The sequence below is a fragment of the Chiloscyllium plagiosum genome, chromosome 36, assembly GCF_004010195.1.
Source record: "Chiloscyllium plagiosum isolate BGI_BamShark_2017 chromosome 36, ASM401019v2, whole genome shotgun sequence".
Lineage (NCBI taxonomy): Eukaryota > Metazoa > Chordata > Chondrichthyes > Orectolobiformes > Hemiscylliidae > Chiloscyllium > Chiloscyllium plagiosum.
Window position 1 is genome coordinate 35422810 of NC_057745.1, and position 22893 is coordinate 35445702.

The 22893-nt window shown below is 42.0% G+C and overlaps 1 protein-coding gene across 3 annotated transcripts in view; it reads left to right on the plus strand.

Annotated features, from left to right (window-relative positions):
* The window catches only part of aldh1a3 (aldehyde dehydrogenase 1 family, member A3), a 171456-nt gene that overhangs the window by 79101 nt on the left and 69462 nt on the right, over positions 1 to 22893 (plus strand). For all 3 annotated transcript variants that reach the window (XM_043677666.1, XM_043677665.1, XM_043677667.1), the window contains one exon: positions 14793 to 14933. In XM_043677666.1, the coding sequence (XP_043533601.1) occupies positions 14793 to 14933 (141 nt within the window). The remainder of the gene's footprint in view (positions 1 to 14792; positions 14934 to 22893) is intronic.

Genomic DNA, 22893 nt, shown 5'->3' on the forward strand with positions numbered 1-22893 from the left:
GGTATCGCTGCAAGGTCTGAAGGCGGAACGTCGCGTCCTGGGTGCGGGCGCACACCAGCGACTGACCGCCCTCCTCACTAGGGAGACTCAGAGCCTGCGCGGCGACCCAGTGCATCTTTTTGTCCCAGAAGAAATCGACCAACGTTCTCTGGATGTCAGCGACAAAGCCAGGAGGAGGGACCAAAGTGACCAGCCGGTACCACAGCATGGCGGCCACCAGCTGGTTTATGACCAGCACTCGACTCCTGTAAGATAGCACTCGGAGCAGTCCTGTCCAGCGGCCTAGGCAAGCCGAGACTTTGGCCTCCAGCTCCTGCCAGTTGGCCGGCCAGGATTCCTCAGCCGGGCTGAGGTAGACACCCAGGTAGAGGAGATGGGTGGTACTCCAGCTGAAACATTCCTGTTCTTACCTGTCAGCCAAGACTCCCTAATTGGACCGGATTAAGCAATCATATTTTATGAGGCCCACCAGGCTGACCTTATTATAATCACTCCAGGCTCCTCCACTGCAGCTGAGTTATCAGATTCTTAACTGATATTCAGTATTGAAGGAACAGCATTTTTCACAAGTTAAATATTGGCAAGACTGAAACCATTGTATTTGGTCCCTGCACCAAACTCTGTTATTAAGCTACAAATCTTTCCCTCTCCTGACAACAGTCTGAACATAGAACAGTACAGCACAGTATACAGCCGTATACTGTGTGCCGATGTTGTGCCGGCCTTTCATCCTACTTTAAGATCAGACTTGATTTGGAGATGCCAGTTTTGGACTGGAGTGTACAAAGTTAAAAATCACACAACACCAGGTTATAGTCCAACAGGTTTAATTGGAAACACACTAGCTTTCGGAGCGACGCTCCTTCATCTGATCACCTGATGAAGGAGCGTCGCTCCGAAAGCTAGTGTGCTTCCAATTAAACCTGTTGGACTATAACCTGGTGTTGTGTGATTTTTAACTAAGATCAGACTACCCTTCATTTTACTATCTTCCATGTGACTATCCAAGAGTCACCTAAATGTCCCAAATGTATCTTTCTCTACTGTCACTGCTGGCAGTGCATTCCACATACATATCACAGTCTGTATAAACAACTGACCTCTGACATCTCCCCTAAACCTTCCTCTAATCACCTTAAAATTATGCCCCTTCATGATAGACCTTTCCGCCCTGGAAAAATGTCTCTGGTTATCCACTCTATCTATGCCTCTCATCATCTTGTACACCTTTATCAGGTCACATCTCATCCTTCTTCACTTCAATGAGAAAAAACCCTAGCTCCCACAACCTTTCTTCATAAGCCATGCCCTCCAGTCCAGGCAGCATCTTGGTAAGTCTCCTCTGCACCCTCTCTAAAGCTTCCACATCCTTCCTATAATGAGGCAACCAGAACTGAACACAATATTCCAAGTGTTTAACCAGGACTCTATAGAGCTGCCGCATAACCTCATGGCTCTTAAACTCAATCCCCCTGCTAATGTAAGCCAACACAACATACGCCTTTTTAACAACCCTATCAACTTGGGTGGCAACTTTGAGAGATCTATGACATGGATCCCAAGATCCCCCTGTGCCTCCACACTGTCAAGAATGCTGCCTTTAGCCCTGTAATCTGCAATCAAATTTGACCTTCCAAACTGAATAACTTCACACTTTTCCAGTTTGTACTCCATCTGCCACTTATCAGCCCATTTCTGCATCCTGTCAATGTCCCAGTTGCAAACTACGACAGCCCTCCACACTATCCACAATTCTACCAACCTTTGTGTTATCAGCAAACTTAGTAACACACCCTTCCACTTCCTCATCCAAGTAATTTATAAAAATCACAAAGAGCAGAGGTCCCAGAACCAGTCCCTGCAGAACACCACTGGTCACCGAGTTTCAGGCTGAATACTTTCCATCTACTACACCCTCTGTCTTCTATGGGCCAGCCAAATCTGTAGGCAGACAGCCAGATTCCCCTTTTTCAGCACCACACTCTTGACTCTGACCTCCAGCATCTGCAGTGCTCACTTTCTCCACATTGTATCAGAAAGCTATTCAGTTATTAGGCCCAAGAAGCATTTTTACCCAGACAACAGTTTACATTCAGCCAATTAAAAAGGCTATTTCTTATTTTTTGAATAATTCTATCATGGGGAACATTTTCAAACACCTTGCCAAAATCCTAATACACCACATCCACTGCTCTACCTTTATCAATGTGTTTTGTCACATCCTCAAAGAATTCAATAAGGTTTGTGAGGCATGACCTGTCCCGCACAAAGCCATGCTGACTATCTCTAATCAAACTATGGTTTTCCAAGTAATCATAAATCCTGTCCCTCAGAATCTTCTCCAACAATTTGGACATCAACAGACTGGTCTGTAATTCCCAGGATTATCCATGTTCCCTTTCTTGAACAAAGAACCCTCCAACTATCTGGTACTACTCCAGTGGATAGTGAAGGCGCAAAGATCATTGCCAAAGGCGCAGTAATCTCTTCCCTCGCTTCCTGTAGTTACATTTATCTATCCTTGTGTTTTTTGGTATTTTCAGCACATGCTGCTTCTTAACATCAACCTGTTTGAGCATATCAGTCTGTTTCATGCTGTCCTCAGAAACATCAGGGTCACTCTCAGTAGTGAATACTGAAGCAAAGTATTCATTAAGGACCTCCCCTACCTCCTCCGACTTTATTCCCTCCATTATCCCTAATTGGCCTTACCCTCTCTCCCTGGCCATTCTCTTGTTCTTCACATAAGCCTTAGGACTTTCCTTAATCCTATCAGCTAAAACTTTTTCATGCTCCCTTATAGCTCTCTGAAGTCCATTGTTCAGTTCCTTCCTGGCTACCTTGTAAAGCCCTGTCTGATACTCGCCTCCTCAACCTTAAGTAAGCTTCCTTCTTCCTCTTGACTAGATGTTCCACATCCCTTGTCATCCAAGGTCCTTTCAACCTACCATCCCTTCCTTGCCTGACTGAGACAAATCTATCCAGCACTATCAGCGAGTCTGAGATTAAGCTAGTATGTTCTCAACCTTGGTGTTTCATTTGATCCTGAAATAAACATACTCCTCCTTTTAATAGGATGTTAAAATTATGAAGCATCTGATGGAGCAAGTATGTTTTGGGGAAGAACTTCAATTTGCCAGTAAGTCCTGAACATTATAGTTCCATTCCTAAGGAGAACAACTTTAAGGAAATGACATTAAAGCAAAAACTTCAAAGCTGGAGTTAGGTTCAGTTGGACCTTTCTCATCAGAAGAAAATTGGAATGTTATATGCTGTAAGAGAAAATACTTTGCATTGCTAAATTCCTAATTTGGAGTAAAATAAATTTGGTTATCCGTTTTTAAAAATTAAATTAGTAAATTTGTGAACAAATCACAATATAGATTATTGTTATGAAGCAGAGGATAACACCCATCTGATAATCAAAACCAAAACAACCAGAGAGGAGCATGTCACCTTGTAATCTGATAAAGAAGTGTAACAAGTTGTATAACGTACCTCTCACCCTCCGATCTGTTATAAAGAGGTGGTTAAATGAAATGAAATTTTTTTACTCATTCTACAGTTAATAAGTAACAATCTATTTATCTAACTCCAACAGTGAATAAATTAACAGAATTCATAACAAACTGAACAATTTCTCCATAACTCCTACCTATTCCCGAACTGAATTCAATGCTAATAGGTGTGCTTTTTCAATAACACATGTCCCACTTATATAAATTCAACTAATAAGAATAATAAATTAGAACTTAGTTTCTCAAATTTCACACAGAGTGGATCCTCCAGAATGCTCCTCTTCCACTCTGTTGATTCTGTTGGTCAGGGATGTTTTCTCTGTAATTCTTCTGTTCTGAACCCCTCTCTATCAGATTCTGGTGTCAAGAATATTCGCTAAATGTGCCGTGCACCTTACAGACAGATAGTTTTTTTTTAAGAGAGCTTGGAAATTTCTTGTGTGAACCTGGTATTTCTTTCTCAGATGGTGAGTTTTCTCTCTCTTCTTCAGTGGCTTTTGCTCCGATTTTCAAATGCCCACATCTTTTATATCTATGATTACATATTAATTTCTTTACAATCAGATTGGTTCGTGGTAGTCAAAGCCAACAGATTTAATTTTAATTGGTCCTTGGGCTCCAAGTGCTTTTTTTTAAAATTAATTGGCTGAATGTAAATTGTAGTCTAGGTAAAAATGCTTCTTGGGCCTGATAACTGATTGGCTTTCTGATACAATGTGGAGAAAGTGAGGACTGCAGATGCTGGGAGATCAGAGTGAAGAGAGGGGTGTTGGAAAAGCACAGCAGGTCAGGCAGCATCCTGATGAAGGAATTCCTGATGAAGGGCTTATTCCCGAAACGTGGATTTTCCTGCTCCTTGGATGCTGCCTGATCTGCTGTGCTTTTCCAGCACCACACTCTTGACTCCTTTCTGAAATAATGTGTCAATTTGAGCACCTGCAACTGCTTACCCAAAGCATTCGCTTTTAAATTGAAAGCTTTTATAATTGTCATGAAGTTGGTGTGTAAAAAAAGGTAAAATTGTAAAATGGGGACGTCACTTTAAAACTGACAAAGCTTTGACAGTTTTGACAAAGGGTCGGTTAGACTCAAAACATCAGCTCTTTTCTCTCCTTACCGATGCTGCCAGACCAAAATGCTGAGATTTTCCAGCATTTTCTCTTTTGTTTTCAGATAAAAGGACTAAAGCTAGCTGCATCTGCTCCTCACCACGCATCCTTTCCTTATCCTCTCTTGCCATCAACCTTCTGGTTCATGCTCTTTGCTGCTTGTCGGCATGCCTGGTCACTACAGACCTATCTTCCCACCCATCCTTCCACTGTCCCCTCCGCTGCTTGGCTCCTCCCTCTCCTGAACATTTACCATGATGAAAAGCTGGAGGAGCAGCCTCGATAAAATGCAAGTAAAACGCAAAGCTGAGGGTTTGTCTCAAGAGGGAGGGTCAGGGAGCAGCAGAGGCCACTTAGAAGTGACACTCATTGAGTTACACAGCTCTTTATCAGACCCAGAGCAAAAGAACTTGAAAACAAAACCCGTGCCATGAAATGAGAATAGAAATCTCATTAATCGACTGATGTTAAAACAAAACTGCCTAAAGCAGAAGTTAACTTTTTTGCAATTTACATTATTCATAACTTATAAATCAGTAAATGATTAAATAGTTCAAGTCAAACAATTCAGAAAATATGATAAAAGAATCATATTGTCATTTAAACATTGCACTCTGAGATGCCTCCATCCAAAACATTTGCTAAATACAAGAAAAAAAATGCATTCCAATATAAACTGTAAGGGATTCTGTAATTTAACAGACCCTTGGTACATTATGGCAATAAGGCCTTAGATGGTGGGCTTTACCCTTCTGTGCTTGATCCAAGCTTTGGTGCATCCCTCAGCATGTAATTCTGGACCTTGGAATTCAGCGAGAATTCAAGGGCAACTCTTTACACTGGAAGACCAATATATTTTGGGCAGACCAAAGAGTGTCTTTCACTGAGTTGACAGTTCTTGTGTAGTCGATGTTTGTCGCAGTGTGTCACAGGGGACAGCCCATACAGCATTACAGATCTGCTTGGGATGAACCTCAACAAAAACCATTGTATCTCCAAACCTTCAAAATGTGCAAAGGTCCTCTCTTTATGAATTTATTTTGTCTTGTAATCCTGCTGTGAAGCACCATGAATATTTCATTACATTAAAAAACTTGTTAATTTCCTCTACATATGGCTGTTATTGATACAATCATAATTTGTATCGATAAATTATAGGTTTTATGACTTGCTTAGTCACATTGTGAAATGTTAAGACTCATCTGGTGTCTGATGTAGTTCAGGGTTCACTTGACAGACCAGGGCACTTGGTTGGGTTAGACAATAGGTTCTTTAAATGTACAAATTGGTTGCAAATTTCCATTTAATGCCCTCAGGACCTCAGTGACTTAAAAAGTAATGCTTTGAAATTTGGTCTTGATGACAGGTACCATTCAAAACTAAACAAAATAAAATATTATTGCCTGAAAGAGTAAAACAATTCCAATCTGATGACTGAGATTCTCGCTGACATTATGATCTGCTGTTCCTTCATTGTTGAGTTTGTTATTTACGATTTCGATATGTTCTTTTCCTTGTTCCTGCAATTGATGTAATTAAGGTGTAGCAGCACCTTGTTTTGCAGACCCTAAGTTATTCCACAGTCTGAGAAGTAAATGAAGAAAGATTTTAGTAAAATGGAGGCCATTGTATCCACACCTGGGCTCTTGATATGGCTTAGAGCCAAACTAAACATTTTCGTAATGCAATCTCAATATTTACCACGCCACACTGTTAGTATTGAAATTAGACATTATACTTTACAGACAAAGCAGTTATGTGCCTAAAGCAGATTTTATTGATGTGGCAAACTCTTAAATATTTGTGATTACATTAATTCAAAATCACTAATTTTCATCAAAATCAAGCAATTTTGTCTAGATCTTCAATTTATAAATTTTTTCAAAAAAAACTTTATTTATAACATTTTTAAAAATACATTCCAAAACATTTTGACTTGACTGTAACAGGATTTCCAATAAAAGTTAACTTGTCAGCATGCAGCATATTCCACTCAATATGATTCTACTAAATTTAATATTTACAAAATACATTCCATTCAAGTAGATGCATCACTATGTTTTCAATGTTCTTTATCAATGTACTTTTCTTTATAAGACACACTGCTCGAGGGGTTTTACAATTCCCGCCCTTCAGTGTACTGTGGCTGAAAGGCTGTAGACTTTGACTTTTCTCCACTTCACCTCTGCATGGTTGTCTCAAGCTTTAGTGCTTCTCTCAGTACTTACTCCTGGACTTTGAATGCGCCAGTCTACTACAGGCAGTTTAGGGTGATTCTATGCAAGGGAAGACCAACATGTTTCAGGCAGACCAGAGAGTGTCTTTCACTGAGCTGAAGGTTCTCCAAGAGCAGTTGATATTTAACTGTGTGTGTGTTTGTGCCATGGAACAGCCTGTAAAGCACAGAGTTCTGCATCACAGAGCTACTCTCTAGACCTTATTTGTGAAGGCACATCAGATTTCTTCACTGTATAATGTTTGATGAATTTATTTGCTGTATTTGGTACTAAGTCACATTAATGACTTATATCCTTGTATATATTATTGTGTTTCATTCATTAAAGACTGTTTAAAGAGATGCATGAGTTATTAAATGGTGCCAGGTAGACATGAGTCGCCATTGCCTCCTGGCTGCTATTTCACTGTAAGTTCCAGTGCTTATGAATTTCCAAGCTGTTTTAAGAGCACAGTTTAGTGCCCTTATTGTGCAAATAAATTTGTGTTTACCAGATTTGTTACATACAAATTTATACCGGTTCTACAATGAAACACTGTTCTGTGTGAATTTTCTCAGTTCCCAAGATGCACCCACCAATGAGACTGGCGTTTGAGTTGTCCATGGAATTGAGACATTTTATTTCTTCAACTGCATGATCAGGAACACTCACCTCCCATGGAAGGTGAACATTGTAAAGGCTTTTCTCAGCAGTACTGATGAGATTTTCATCAAAGCTGTAATTGTTCATAATTTAGAAAATGAAATGTCAAAAAAAACCTGCATTTTGTTAAAGCTCTATTGGTATACTTTCGGTACTTTGTGGCAAGTTGTCTTAAGCTAAAAGTGAATGTTACCTAGGTTTCTGAGCTAAGCCTGTGTTCTCAATTGTAAATTGAGCCTAAATTGTAAACAGTGTACATCAGTCTATCTGAGCACAGGATTTGACAAGTATGTGGAATGCATAAGCATTAGAAAGGAATTCATTTCCTGACCAAGGGTGCGGTGGGACTGGTGAATGTAGGTTAGCATGCATGTAGAGATTAGGATTCTGGGACGGGGCTCTGTGCCCAGTTGAAGAGAAATGGTCAAGAGGACAGTGATATTATTATCAGGAGTGAAGAAAATACAGCAAGCTTATGCTGAAATATGTGCTGGGAGCAATTTTCTTATGAGGAGAGGTTGAGTAGGTTTGGCTTGAATTCGTTGGAGTTTAAGAAACTAGAGGAAGGCCTTATTGGAATATAAGGTTCTTATACGCTTGGTAACATCGATGAGGAGAAGTTGTTGCCCCTTGTGGGAGAGTAAACAGTTGTCCATTTAAGGCAGAGATGAGAAGGAATTTCTTCTCTCGGAATGTAGAATTAGAATTTGTCTTGATTGTCACATATACTCAATGAGTATAGTGAAAAGTGTATACATCACCACTTAGGTGCAAAAATACCTAGATACACTTTCTTTAGTTACAAGATCATAGAAAATAAAGAAATACAATGTCCAGCATTGCAGGAATGAGTGCACTTTTAGGAAAATGGTGTTCACTGTGGATCTTTTACCTTGGTAGGCAAATTGCAAGGAATCAAGGCAGGTTGGGAGGCTAGAGTTGATGTGAGCTATGGCCAACCTCTCGAAATACTTCATGATCATTGAGATCAGAGCCACTGGGCGATAGTCATTAAGGCACATTGCATGTGCATTCTTAGGGATGAGCATGATGGTGGTCTTCTTAAAGGAGGTGGGGACTTCAGCTTGTAGGAGGGAGAAGTTGAAGATGTCAGTGAATACCTCCACCAGTTGGTCTGTACAGGATCTAAGTGCATGGTTGGGGATGCCATCCAGGCCTGTCACTTGCGTCAGATTGATTCTCAGGAAGACCGAGCTGATGTCTGCGGCTGTTGGGACAAGTGACACTGTGCCACTGGCATTCTGCTCAAACCAAACATAGAAAGCATGAGCGCATAAGGGTGGGGTGTGTCTTTGTACACTAACTTGTTATGCTTCATTTTGTGTCCTGTTACATTGTTTAGGCCTTGCCACAGATATCTGTACAGTTGGTTTGGGCCTCTACCCTGGTCCGATACTGCCTCTTGGCATCTCGAATGGCTTTGCAGAGGCCATATCTGGATTTTCTATATGGGTTTGGGTTATCCAACTTGAATGCTGCACATCTGGTCCTCAGTAGGTAGTGGATTTGTTAGTTCATGCAAGGTTCCTGGTTGGGCTTCTTTGGCACACCATCCTCTACACATTTGCTAATGAAGTCCGTGATGGTGGAGTCATACTTTTCTAGGTTTTCCACTGAGTGCTTGAATACGGTTCAATTTACTGATTCCGATTGTACAATTATCAGTAAACATCCCCATATTTGACTTAATGATGGAGGAAGGTCACTGATGAAGCAGCTGAAGATGGTTGGGCATAGGACACTACCCTAAGGAATATCTGCAGAGAGGTCCTGGAGCTGAGATGACTGACCTCCAATAAGCACAACCATCTTCCTGTACACTGGAGATTTTACCCCCGATTCCCATTGATACCAGTTTTGCTAGGGCTTCTTGATGCCACACCCACTCGAATGCAGCCTCATTATCAAGGGCTGTCTCTCTCACCTCATCTCTGGAATTCAGCTCTTTTGTCCATGTTTGAGCCAAGGCTATAATGAGGTCAGGATCTGAGTGGCCCTGGCAGAATCCAAACGGGGCATCACTGAGCAGGTTATTGCTGAGCAAGTGCTGCTTGATAGCACTACGGATGATACTTTCCATCACTTTAATGATGGTCAAGAGTAGACTGATGGGACAGTAATTGGCCAGGTTGGATTTGTCCTGCTTTTTATATACAGGACATACCTGGGTAATTTTCCACATTCTAAGGTAAATGTCAGGGTTGTAACTGTATTGAAACAGCTTGGCTAGGAGAGCGGCAATTCTCCAGTAGTATTGCCAGAATATTGTCAGAGCTCTTAGCCTCTGCAGTATTCAGTGTCATCGACTGTTCCTTGATATCACATGAAGTGAATCAAATTGGCTGAAAACTGGTATCTGTAGTTCTAGGGACCACTAGAGGAGGCTGACGTGGATCATTCACTCGGCACTTCTGACTGAAGATTGCTGAGAAAGCTTTAGCCTTATTGTTGGCCTTCTGGCCTCTTCCAACTTTTAGGATGGGGATAGTTGTGCAACCTCCTCACGACTGGATGGCAGCACTGCAGAGCTTAGATCTGATCTACTGGTTGTGGGACTGCTTAGTTCTGTCTTGCACTTGCTGCTTATGCTGTTTGGCATGCAACTAATCCTGTTTGGTGGCTTCATCAGGTTGACACCTCATCTTCAGTTACGCCTGGTGCTGCTCCTGGCATGCCGTCCTGCACTCTACATTGAACCAGGGTTGATCCCCTTGCTTGATGGCATTGGTTAAGTGTGGGTTTATGCTGAGCCATGAGGTTACAGATTATGCTGGAGTACAACTCTGCTGCTGTTGATGAGCCAAGTGCCTCATGAATGCCCAGTTGTTAGATCTGTTCGAAGTCTGTCCCATTCAGTACAGTGATAGTGCCAATCCATGTGTTGGAGGTTATTCTTAATGTCAAGGCAGGACGTTTTCTTCAAAAGGACTGTGCGGTGGACGCTCTTACTGATACTGTCATGGACAGATACATCCGCAGCTGACAAATTGGTAAGGATGAGGTCAAGAATGTTTTCCATCTTGTTGGTTCCCTAGACTGCTGCAGACCCAGTCTAGTAGTTATGTCACTTAGGACTCAATCAACTCGATCAGTAGTACTGTTGCGGAGCCACTCTTGGTGGTGAACATTGAAATCTCCCACCCAGAGTACATTTTGCACCTTGTCACCCTCAGTGTTTCCTCTAAGTGTTGTTTAATATGGAGGAGTACCGATTCATCAGCTCAAGGGGGATGGTATGTGGTAATCAGCAGGAGGTTTCCCTGCCTAAGTTCAACCTGAAGCTATGAGATTTCATTAAGCCAGAGTCAATGTTGAGGACTCCCAGGGCATCTCCTTTCCGACTGTATCCCACTATGCCACCATCTCTGCTGGTTCGGTATTATTGGTAGATCAGGATATATCCAGGGATGGTGATGGTGGTATCTGGGACATTGTCTGTAAGATATGATTCCGTGAGTATGAATATGCCAGGCTGTTGACTAGTCTGTGAGACAGCTGTCCCAATTTTGGCACTAGCCCCCAGATCTTAATAAGCCTGTCAGAGCTGTTTCTGCCATTGTCTTTTCCGCTGCCCCTGTCTAGTTTCATTTCTTTGAGACTTAGTAGTGATTGGTACAACTGAGTGGCTTGCTAGGCCATTTCAGAGGCCAACTGAGAGTCAACCACATTGCTGTATGTCTGGACTCACTGTCGGCCACACAAGGTGAGGATGGAAGATTTCCTTCCTTGAAGGACATTAGCGAGCCAAATGGGTTTTTTCAACAATTGACAATGATTTCATGGCCACAGTTTTTTTTATTGAATTCAAATTCCACCATCTAGCTTGATAGGATTTGAACCCAGATTCCCAGAACCTTAATTAAGTTTCTGGATTAGTGGTCTAGCAATAATACCACTAGGCTATCGCCTCACCTTATGATGGTTCCTTTCCAGAGTTGGAAAGTCTTTCCTGGCGTGAAGGCTCCCAGGGATGATAATTTTAACTTCCTTCGGGATATTGGTGAGTATAATATCCAGAATGGAGTAGAAACCTTCTTTGGACTCCTCTCTAGAATCAAGTGTTGGAGCACAGGTACTTATGATTGTTACCTGTCAGTTTTTGGCAAGTTCTGGATGGTGAATCATGCAGCAATTATTGATATCAGCAGTGAGCTCCAAGAGATGGTTGACAAATTTGTTTCTTTTTTGGTGAAACCAAAAATGCATCCCAGTTTTATCCTTGGGTTTTCCTCTACATTGGTGTAACCGCTAATTTATATGAAATTATATGGTGACATTTTAAAGATTTTTGGCAGTTTCCTTTCACAAGCCAAACACTAGTTGGATCAAGATCAGAATTCTGTGGCTGTTGTTTAATTGTCACGTGAATGGCAGGCTTCAATGTCTGCTTCCCCAAAGTTCACATGGGGTCAGGTCTGTCTCTGTGAAGGGTCGTACTACATAGAGTAACAATTGGAAAGGGCAGTCAGTGGAGCACCACCTCCACCATGCTGTGTTCACTCAATACTATTGCAATTGTTCAGTTCTTCCTCAAGGTTTGACCTGGAATACCTGGATGACATTCTGTAATTCCAAAGCTGAAGAAGTAAATCTTTTTAGTTAGAACTTTCATTTCACTGTGGAAGGTTCAGGTTGATCCATACCCAGTAACCTGCTTTGAAACAAAAACAGAAATTGCTGGAAAAGGTCTGACAGCATGTGTGGAGAGAAGCCAGAGTTAATATTTTGCATCGAGTGACCCTTCCTCAGAACTGATGGTAGCTAGGAAAGTGCCGGTTTAGATGTAGGATGGTGGGAGGGGGTAAGGAATAAACAATAGGTAGAGATGGGAGCCCAAAGTGAGAGAAAAACAGTTGGACACCAAAGGAGTGGATTACAATCTGGCTGGGAGGGCGAATAGCTATTAATGAGGACAGTTAGTGGTTAATAGTGGGTTGTGTGTCATAGCAGACAATGTGATAACAAGGCCTGGTGTGTTGGGGTAGATGCTAGGACATGGGAAAGCTCAAGCCTTAAAGTGATTGAACTCAATATTGAGGTCAGAAGGCTGCAGGGTCTCCAGGTGGAAAATGAAATGCTGTTTTTCCAGCTTGCACTCAGCTTTGCTAGAGCACTTGCAGGCCAGCCTGAGACAGAGATATTGGCCAGGGTTTAGGGTGGTGTTGAGTGACAGGCAACTGGAAGTTCAGGGTCTCTATTATGGAGGCTAAATTCAAGTATTCTGTGAAGTGGTCACCCAGTCTATGCTTTGTTTCCCCAGTGTTGAGGAAACCATATTGTGAGCAGTGAATGCAGTAAACTAGATTGCATGAAATGCAGGTAAAGCACTGCATCACCTGGAAAGTGTGTTTCGGTCCTTGGATATTGGGGAGGGAGGAAGTAAATGGACAGGTGCTACACTTTCTACGGTTGCAACAGAATGTGCAAGGAGATGTTGGGGTGAAGGAAAAGTGGACCAGGGTTTCCTGGAAGAAACGGTCCCTGCAGAAGGCTGACAAGGGAAAGGAGGAGAATATGTGTCTGGTGGTGGCATCTCACTGGAGGTGATAGAAATGGCAGCTAATGATCCTCTGAATATGAATGTTGCTGTGATGGTAGGTCAGGACAAGGGAAACCCTATCACTGTTGTGGAAGGGAAGACAGAGGATGAGGGCTGAATTGCAGGAGATGGATCGGATCCAGCTGAGGGTCCTGTTAACAACAGATGAGGAATCCTTGGTTGAGGACATTTCAGAGGCTACCTTGTTGAAGCTGGCATCATCGGAACAGGTGTGACTGAGACGGAGGAACTGGGTGAATGGAACAAAGTCTTTACAACAACAAGGGTATGCGCATATATAATTCAGGTCACTGTGGGAGTGGGTGGATTTATAGTGGATATTAGTGGCCGGTCTATCCCCAGAAATAGAAACAGAGATGTCAATGAATAAAAGGGACAAGTCAAAGGTGAGAGCAGGATGTAAATTGGAAGCAAAATTGATATACTGTTCCAATTCCAGATGAAAGAGGGAAGCAGCACCGACGATATCTTCAATATACCAGAGAAAGAGTTATGGGTGGCATAACTGGGACCCATGCAGGTTACCAAGGACCTGAAGAAAATGAGAGGAGTTAAAAGAAAAGTTGTTCAGGGTGAGGACGGGCTCAGCTAGATGAAGGAGGGTGGTGGTGGATAGGACGGTTCAGGCTTTTGTTCCAGGAGCCTGCTTTGAAAACTCTGCTCATAATTTGACAGCTGAGACAAATTTCACCAACAGCAGTTGAACAAACCCATTGAATTCTAAAACAATCAGCAACAATCTAAATTAAACCATTCACAATATTCTAAAAATAAGATCAATCCACCAAATAATCAAAAACATTAATGGTTCATTTAAAAAGACCCAGGATTCAGATCTCAGTCTACATTTTTATTTTAAAAAACCCATTCTTCTTTGGGTAGAAAGTCCTATCTACCAAATTTTATTGACATTTACCCTTTAGTTTTGAAGATATATTGTTTGGAAGCAAACACACCAACAGGATTAAGCACATTACCTCCACTCACCCTAAATGGTAGGTGTAACCTGTCAGCCCTTATAAGGATAACCGATCTCCCCCAGTAAGGGGTATTACCATATGAGGGAGGCAGACAGCCCTGTATACAACATTAACACATTGGTCAAGCAATTTGCCCCTGGACAGGGTAAGCTGTCTGTCACTTTATGGGCTATTATCACATGAGGTAAGCAGTCTGCCTCTGTACGGATTATAAGGGGCTGACATCACTGTAGAAAGTCAAAGCTGATCAAGATGTGGAGGTGCTGGTGTTGGACTGGGGTGAACAAAGTTAAAAATCACACAACACCAGGTTATAGTTCAACAAGTCTATTGGAAGTACTAGCTTTTGGAATGCTGATCCTTTGTCAGGTAGCTGTGGAGCAGGATCATAAGACAGAAATTTATAGCAAAAGATTACAGTATCATGCAACTGATATGATATACTGAACAAACCTAGATTGCTGTTAAGTCTTTCATCTTTTATAATCTAGCAATCTAGGTTTGTTGAATATATCGTGTCAGTTGCTTGACACTGTGATCTTTTGCTATAAATTCTGTGTCTTATGGCCCTGCTCCACAGCTACCTGAGGAAGGAGCAGCGCTTTGAAAGCTTGTACTTTCAACGGCTGATCAAGGTGAAGTTCTCCTCAATGTGTTTCATTGTAATTAGTGATAATACTGTACAGACAGAGCATTAACCTGCTGTTACTGTTCTTCATTCCCAGCCTGATGTGGACAAAGCAGTGAAAGCAGCTAGAGACGCTTTCCAGCCAGGCTCCCCATGGAGAAATCTAGATACATCAGCCAGAGGACAGCTCTTATATAAATGGGCTGATCTCATTGAGCGAGATCGACACATTCTGGCAGTAAGTAAGATGAGATGAAATAAAATATGCATTCTCAGACTAGGAATATGAGAATTAAACCAATCTAGATGCATTCTAGATTGAATTTCAGTTCCAATGCTTTATCACTGTATCAGTTTGAATAAAAGTTCTACTTCTTCAATTAACTAGTTTTAGTGAACTTGCATTTTAATTGATTATTCCATACAGAATATTAAACTTGTTTTATGTCTTCAAGTAATACTGACATGGAATGTTTTTAACAGAAAATAAATAATTAGCAATTATTGTGACAAATGATATTGTATTCAATGATAGCGTTATCTTAAAGGATTCAAATATTGCTGCTTTGATAGTGCACAAAATATTGTTTCATAAAAATGATGAAAAATTACATTAAAGATTCATCCAAAATAGTTAAACAATGCACTTATGGAATGAAGGATAATCAATAAGATTGGCACAAAGTCACGGTGTTTAGGGCGGCACGGTGGCACAGTGGTTAGCACTGTTGCCTCACAATGCCAGAGACCCACGTTCAATTCCCGCCTCAGGCAACTATCTGTGTGGAGTTTGCATATTCTCCCCGTGTCTGCATGGGTTTCCTCCGGGTGCTCCGGTTTCCTCCCACTGTCCAAAAATGTGCAGGTCAGGTGAATTGGCCATGCTAAATTGCCTGTAGTGTTCGGTGAAGGGGTAAATGTAGGGGAATGGGTATGGGTGGATTGCTCTTCGGAGGGTCAGTGTGGACTTGAAGTAATCTAATCTAATCAATCCTAGAATTAATACCAGTTTCTGCAACAGTCTTGTTGAGATGACTTTCCTGTGAAATTAATTTATTTGCACTGATTGTAAGGGTCAGAGGAAAAGCATTTATTGCCCATCCCGAGTTGGCCCTTGGAGAGTTGCCTTCTTGGATGCTACAGTCCATGTGTTGTAGGTGGACCCAGAATGCCCTTAGGGAGTGAATTCCAGGATTTTGACCCAGCGACAGTGAAGGAACAGGAACATTATTCCAAACCAGGATGGTGTGAGACTTGGAGGGGATCTTGCAGATGGTGTCATTCCCATATATCGGCTGCCTTGTCCCTCCAGGTGGAAATGCTCTTGAGTTTAGAAAGTGATGTCTAAGTATCTTTCATAAATCTCTGCAGTGCATCTTTTAGATAATGCACATTGAGTGTTCGTTGTGAAGATATTGGATGTCTGTAGATATGATGCTAATCAAATGCTATTAAGACTGGGATCAATACGTGGAAAGAATGCATTATTTTCTCCAGGCAAATAACATTGGGGCAGATGAAAAGCAACTCTCCTGAGAGCTTGTGGACCTGCAAATTTATAATGAACCTAAATTTTCCTGAGGCACCAGACACTAAAATCTTTCAAGAGTTGACTGAGTTATTTAAGGAATATTATGACCCCAAGCATCCTGTAATTCAGAGATGCTATTAATGTTACTTGGCATCAAGAACCACAGGAATCCGAATTGGGACTTTTAGAACATAGAACTTACAGCACAAGAACAAACGCTTGCGCCCACGATGTTGTGTCAAACATGACGTCAACTTAAACTATTCCCTTCTGCCTGCCCTTGGTCCATATCCCTCCATTCCTTGCACATTCATGTGCTTATCTAAAAGTCTCTTAAACGCTCCTATCGTATCTGCCTCCATCACAACCCTGGGCTGTGTGTTCCAGACCCCTACCACTGTCTGTGTAAAAAAACTTGACCCTCACATCTCCTTTGACCCTCTCACATTAAATGCATTCCCAACCCCCACCCAATATTAGACATTACAACTCTGGGACAAAGATTATGACCATCAACCTATCTCTGCATCACTTAATTTTCTAAACTTCTATCCAGTCTCCCCTCAGCCTCCGCTGCTCCAAAGAAAATAACCCAAGTTTTTCTAGCCTTTCCTTAGAGCTCATACCCTCTAATCCAGGCAATGTTCTGTAAACCTCTTCCATATCCTCTCAAACACCTTTACCACCCTATCTACTTGCATGGCCACTTTAGGGAGGTATAAACTTGAATCCCAAGATGCCTGTGTACATCAATGCTGTTTAAGGTCCTGCCATTAATTGTATACTTTTCCTTAGCATTTGATCTCCCAAAGTGCAGCACCTCATACTTACCCTGATTAAACTCCATCTGCCATTTCTCTGTCCATATCTGCAACTGATCTACATCCTGATGTATCCTTTGACAACCTTCTACACTATCGATGACTCTACCCATCTTTTTATCGTCTGCAAACTTACTAAGCCACCCACTTACATTTTCATCCAACTCATTTATGTATATCACAAACATGAGAGGTCCCAGTACAGATCCCTGTGGATCACCACTAGTCACGGAACTCCAGCCAGAGTAACAACCATCTGCCTTCTATGGGGAAGCCAATTCTGAATCCACACAGCCAAGTCACCATGGATCCCTTGCATCTTAATCTTCTGGATGACCCTACTACAAGGGACCTTCTGGAAAGCCTTACTAAAATCCATGTAGACAATATCCTCTGCTCTATCCTCATTGTCATCTCCTCAAAACATTCAATCAAAATAGTAAGACATGACCTGCCCCACACAAAGCCTTGGTGACTGTCCCTAATTTGACTATGCTTTTCCACATGCACATAAATCCGATCCCTAAGTATTCTTTCCAAAAGCTACCCAATCACCTTTTAACTAAGTTCAGGGGACTGGCAGAGGCATGTGACTTTGGTTTAACCCTTAATGAGATGCTGAGAGACCATTTGGTATGTGGGATTAATGATGTAACCATGCAAAAGCGCCTAATAGCTGAAGCCCAACTGGACTTCAAACAGGAGCTACAACTGGCTTTATCAATGGAAAGTGCGACAAGTGGAGCATATGAGTTGCAGGGTATTCCAATGGAAGTGGACATCCTTGCCAGTCTGACTGAGTTTGGGGAGCACCATTTGAGTGAAAGCAATTGCATTGCCACACTCAGGACATATCTTGAACAGAAGGTCTTGAGGTCAGCCCACAGCAAAACCCCAAAACAAAGCCAAGCCTCAGAGAAATGGTTAAAATTTTCTTCAGGATCCTGGCCAGCAAGCCATTATGGTTGCAGCTGGTATGCTGACTCGAGACAGCAAAAGAGACCACTGGATCTAAATTGTGTGAGAGAACCCATAGGCCAGCATCTTGGAGAGTACGCACCCTGGAAAGTTCACCTACATCTGGTTTGGAACAGTTGAATTACATAACAACATCTGAATCAGAACCAATCAAAATAAATAAAAACCTAAAAGAACTACGAATGCTGTAAATCAGTTCTGAGGAAGGGTCACTCGACCAGAAACGTTAACTTTAATTTATCTCCATAGATGTTGCCAGACCTGCTGAGCTTTTCCAGCAATTTCTGTTTTTGGCCATCAAAACATGTCTAGTTAAATGGTCACATGGTTCTAATGGAGGTTGATACTGACACAGATGTTTCAGTGATCGTAGAACCAATCTTTAATAAAATTCACTGTGGACTCCACCACCTTTGTTTGTGCAAGACTTTGGCTCAACTAAGAACCTATACCAGAATCCTTTACAGATTAAGGGTACAACTTCAGTTCCAGTCTCTCATGAGAAGCAGCTGGTTCAGTTCCCACTCATTTTGGTAAAAGACTCAGGTCCAAGTGCAATGAGATGGAATTGGTTGAGAAAGATTCACCTAGGCTGGCTCAAAATTCTTCAATTAGAAAATGGCTGCCTGAGTGAAGTCCTAAGTAAATACCCAGACGTTTTTCAGGAAGGTCTAGGGACTATCAAAGGAACCAAGAGCACCTTGCACGTTGACCTGGATGCAATCCCACACTTCTGCAGGGCCCACCCGGTGCTATTTACCTTATGGACAAAAGTTGAGGCAGACATCGGAAGACTGGAAAGCAAATGAATCATCAAACCATCCAGTTTGTGGAGTGGTTAGCATGGTCATACTGATTTTAAAGCCTGATGGGTTGGTTTGCCTTTATGGACATTTTAAACAAATGGTAAACTGCTCTTTGTAGCTGGATAAATACCCAATCACTCACATAGAGGATTTATACACAAAGCTGGCAGGTGAGCTGTCCTTCAAAGCTGGACATGAGCCATGCGTACTTGCAATTGCAGTTCGATAAGGATTACCAGGAGTATGCTATAATTAATACCCATAAGGATTTGTACCAATATACGAAGTGTCTGTTAACACAGCAATTCAGACTCCCTGAGTGAACTGTAACAAAGCACCATTATATTTGTGTTTCTAAATCTGTATGTGTCCATCTCTGATATGTAAAAATGTATATTTTGATATGTACACGAGCCTGTACATGGGTACATATATTTGAACATTGCATATGTATGTGTGTTTGCATCTATGTGTATGTACCTGTAAATGCAATATATTGTAAATGAATTTGAATATGCATGTGTGTTTATCTATAGGTATAGATATGTGTATTTTTAAACCTTTTGTTTGTATGCTTGGGTATGTAGGTATGCCTAATGATCAATCACACAGATGATTAAATGAAAGTTAGAAATTTTTAATTAATCATAGATAATAGATGAGGATATATTCATTCCCCAACAGTAGTTGTCCCTGGGATTTCTAAACTGGAATGTTCCATGTGGTGAGTGCGCTCTCATAGGATAGGGGGCATGTGAGGATTGGTTGAGCAACCATGAAGAAACAGTGATAAGTATCCAGGTTGAAGTGCTGTGTGACTTGGAAGTGTTAATGTTCCCATTACTTTGCAGCTTTTGTGGCTTTCAGTTTAAAAGTTCACAGAGGAGAGAGGAGCAACTGATATACTGTGAGTTATTGCAGGGCAATCTGTAGCTAATATATACTGCGGCCAGACTGAGCTGAAGGTGGAGGGGTGGATATTGAGAATTGTGACCTTAACGAAGGCAATCTCCCTAACCTGGATGGTATCAGGTTTCTCAGGTTTTATTGTAGCTGCAGCCTTCCAGGTGAGAGTTCATCATGCACCTGCCTGTGCCTTGTAGTTGCGTGGGTTCAGCAGGCCATAAAACAACTACTATTATATAGATTAGATTACCTACAGTGTGGAAACAGGCCCTTCGGCCCAACAAGTGCACACTGACCCTCTGAAGAGTAACCCACCCAAACCCATTTCCCTCTGACACTATGGGCACTTTAGTATGGCCAATTTGCCTGACCTGCACATCTTTAGACTGTAGGAGGAAACCAGAGCACGTGGAGGAAACTCACGCAGACATGGGAAGAATGTGCAAACTCCACACAGACAGTCACCCAAGGCTGGAATTGAACCTGGGACCCTGGTACTGTAAGGCAGCAGTGCTAACCACTGAGCCACCGTGTAGCTCCATTAATATTACAAAGCAATGCAAAATGCTACCACTTTGACACCAGCTCAGATAAACAGATATTTGTATAAACGACTGAGAAAGATCACTTTTAAGGAGAATATTGGAGAAGCAGTGGTAGAGAAATGGAAATTGAAGGAGAAAATTTGAGAGTTTAGGATCCAGGTAGCTGAAAGCACAATCATCAAATGAGGGAACAATAAAAAATCAAGCATTCTCAAGAGGCTATAATTGCAGCGACTCAGATAGCTCAAATCATTGTGGAACCAGAGGAGATGACAGAGAAAGAGAGTGTAGGGAGGTTACAGAGATAGAGCAAATAAAGAGCTTGCAGAAATAGTGGAGTGAGGAGATTACAGAGATGGGGAGGGTGAGGAGATCACAGAATTATGGGGATGAGATTAGAGAGATAGTGCGAGAGTCATATAAATATGGAAGAATGAGGAAATTATAGAGATAGGGCGGAGTGAAGAGGTTACAGAAATAAGGGAAGTGAAGAGATTACAGAGATAGGGGTGTAAGGAGATTACAGATACAGTGAGAAGTGAGAACATAAAGGGATTTGAAATTAAGGATGAGAATTTTAAGAGCATTGCTTTCTTGAGAATTAATTGTTTTCCTTTATTGGTCAGAGCTTGGATATAGGAGTTGGGAGATCATGTTGCGGCTGTACAGGACATTGGTAAGGATACCTTTGGAATACTGTGTGCAATTCTGGTCCTATAGGAAGGATTGCGTGAAACCTGAAAGGGTTCAGAAAAGATTTACAAGGATGTTGCCACGGTTGGAGGGTTTCAGCTATGGGGAGAGGCTGGGACTGTTTTCCCTCGAGCGTCAGAGGCTGAGGGTGACATTAAAGAGATTTATAAAATCATGAGGGACATGGGTAGGCTAAATAGACAAGGTCTATTCCCCTGTGGTGGGGAAGTGTAGAACTAGTGGGTAAGGTTTAGGGTGAGAGGGGAGAGATTTAAAAGGGAACTAAGGGGCAACCTTTTCAAATAGAGGGTGGTGCGTGTATGGAATGAGCTTTCAGAAGAACATAGAACATAGAACATAGAAGAATACAGCGCAGTACAGGCCCATTGGCCCTCTGTTGCGCCGATCCAAGCCCACCTAACCTATACTAACCCACTATCCTCCATATACCTATCCAATGCCCGCTTAAATGCCCATAAAGAGGGAGAGTCCACCACTGCTGCTGGCAGGGCATTCCATGAACTGTATTTCAATGTCCTTCCTACCGAAGTGCATCACCTCACACTGCTCTGCATTAATCCTCATCTGCCATAAACCTGAAAACTACACCAATGTGTCACTGTCCTGTTGGAGTTCCACACTGTCCATCACAAACATTATAATTCTTCCAGGTTTAGTATCTGCATATTTTGAAATTGTCCTACAGTCACACACCACACAGAAATACCGATTCACTCACTATTGTGAGGAAGTGCACTATTCACACACTCCCTGAGGACAGACTTAAATACTGACACCCACCAGACAAAGCAAGTGAAATGCTGACAAGGTCACCCTGGAGCAAGAGAAATACCGACAGACATTCCATGTCTGTATTAGTTTCTGCGTATTAATGAGTTTCTCTAAATCTCTGTATCAGTGTGTGTGTGTATATCTGTGTGTGTCTGCGTGGGACGAGTCTGGCAGTCACTATGGTGCTTACAGTGATGTAATATCCACCTGACACGAGTTCTGAGGAAGGGTCACTCGACCTAAAACGTTAACTTTCATTTCTGTCCACAGATGCTGCCAGACCTGCTGAGCTTTATTTTGCTGTCAGTCTCTGCTCGTCTCCCCCCAGCACTGTACAGCTTGGAGTGGAGGGTAAAAATCATCAGAGATTCAGTTTACGAGGGACAGAGGGAGGGCAGCAGCTCACAGCATCATCAACAAACACACACACACACACACAAACACACAGACAGTCACAGGCACACAGACACACACACACTCAGAGAAATAGACACATAACATGTGCAGAGAGATAGATACACACAGAGGGGCACACAGATATACATATAAACGCACACAAATAGACAAGTGCGGACAGAAATGCGCAGATACATGCTTGGACATACAAACACACTTGGAGTCAGAGAGTTACACTGAGTGTTTGTAAACAGACCTATCGGCCCATACAGTCCATGCGGATGATAATCTCAATCTAAGCCAGTCCCACTTGCATGTGCTTGGATCATATTTTCCCAAACCTTCCCTTATACTTGCACTTAATCAAATGTCTTTTAAACGTTGTAACTTTACCCACACCCATCACTTCTCAGGACGTTCGTTCCATACACGAACCAAATGATGTGTAATCACAACGCACTTCATGGGCACTGATCAGGGGTACACGAGAACTCAGTGGGAAGCTTGGGAAGTAAGTGCTGGGAATCTTGATGACATGTACTTATCATCAACAGCCGAAGGAATAATGCAGGAAGACATGAGGCTGATTTACGTGGTGCCATTATTATACAAATTGGGATGGAAAAGGCAGGGAACAACAGACCGGTGAGCATGACATCGGTGGTGGGCAAGATGTTGGAGAGAATCCTGAGGGACAGGATGTACATGTATTTGGAAAGGCAAGGACTGA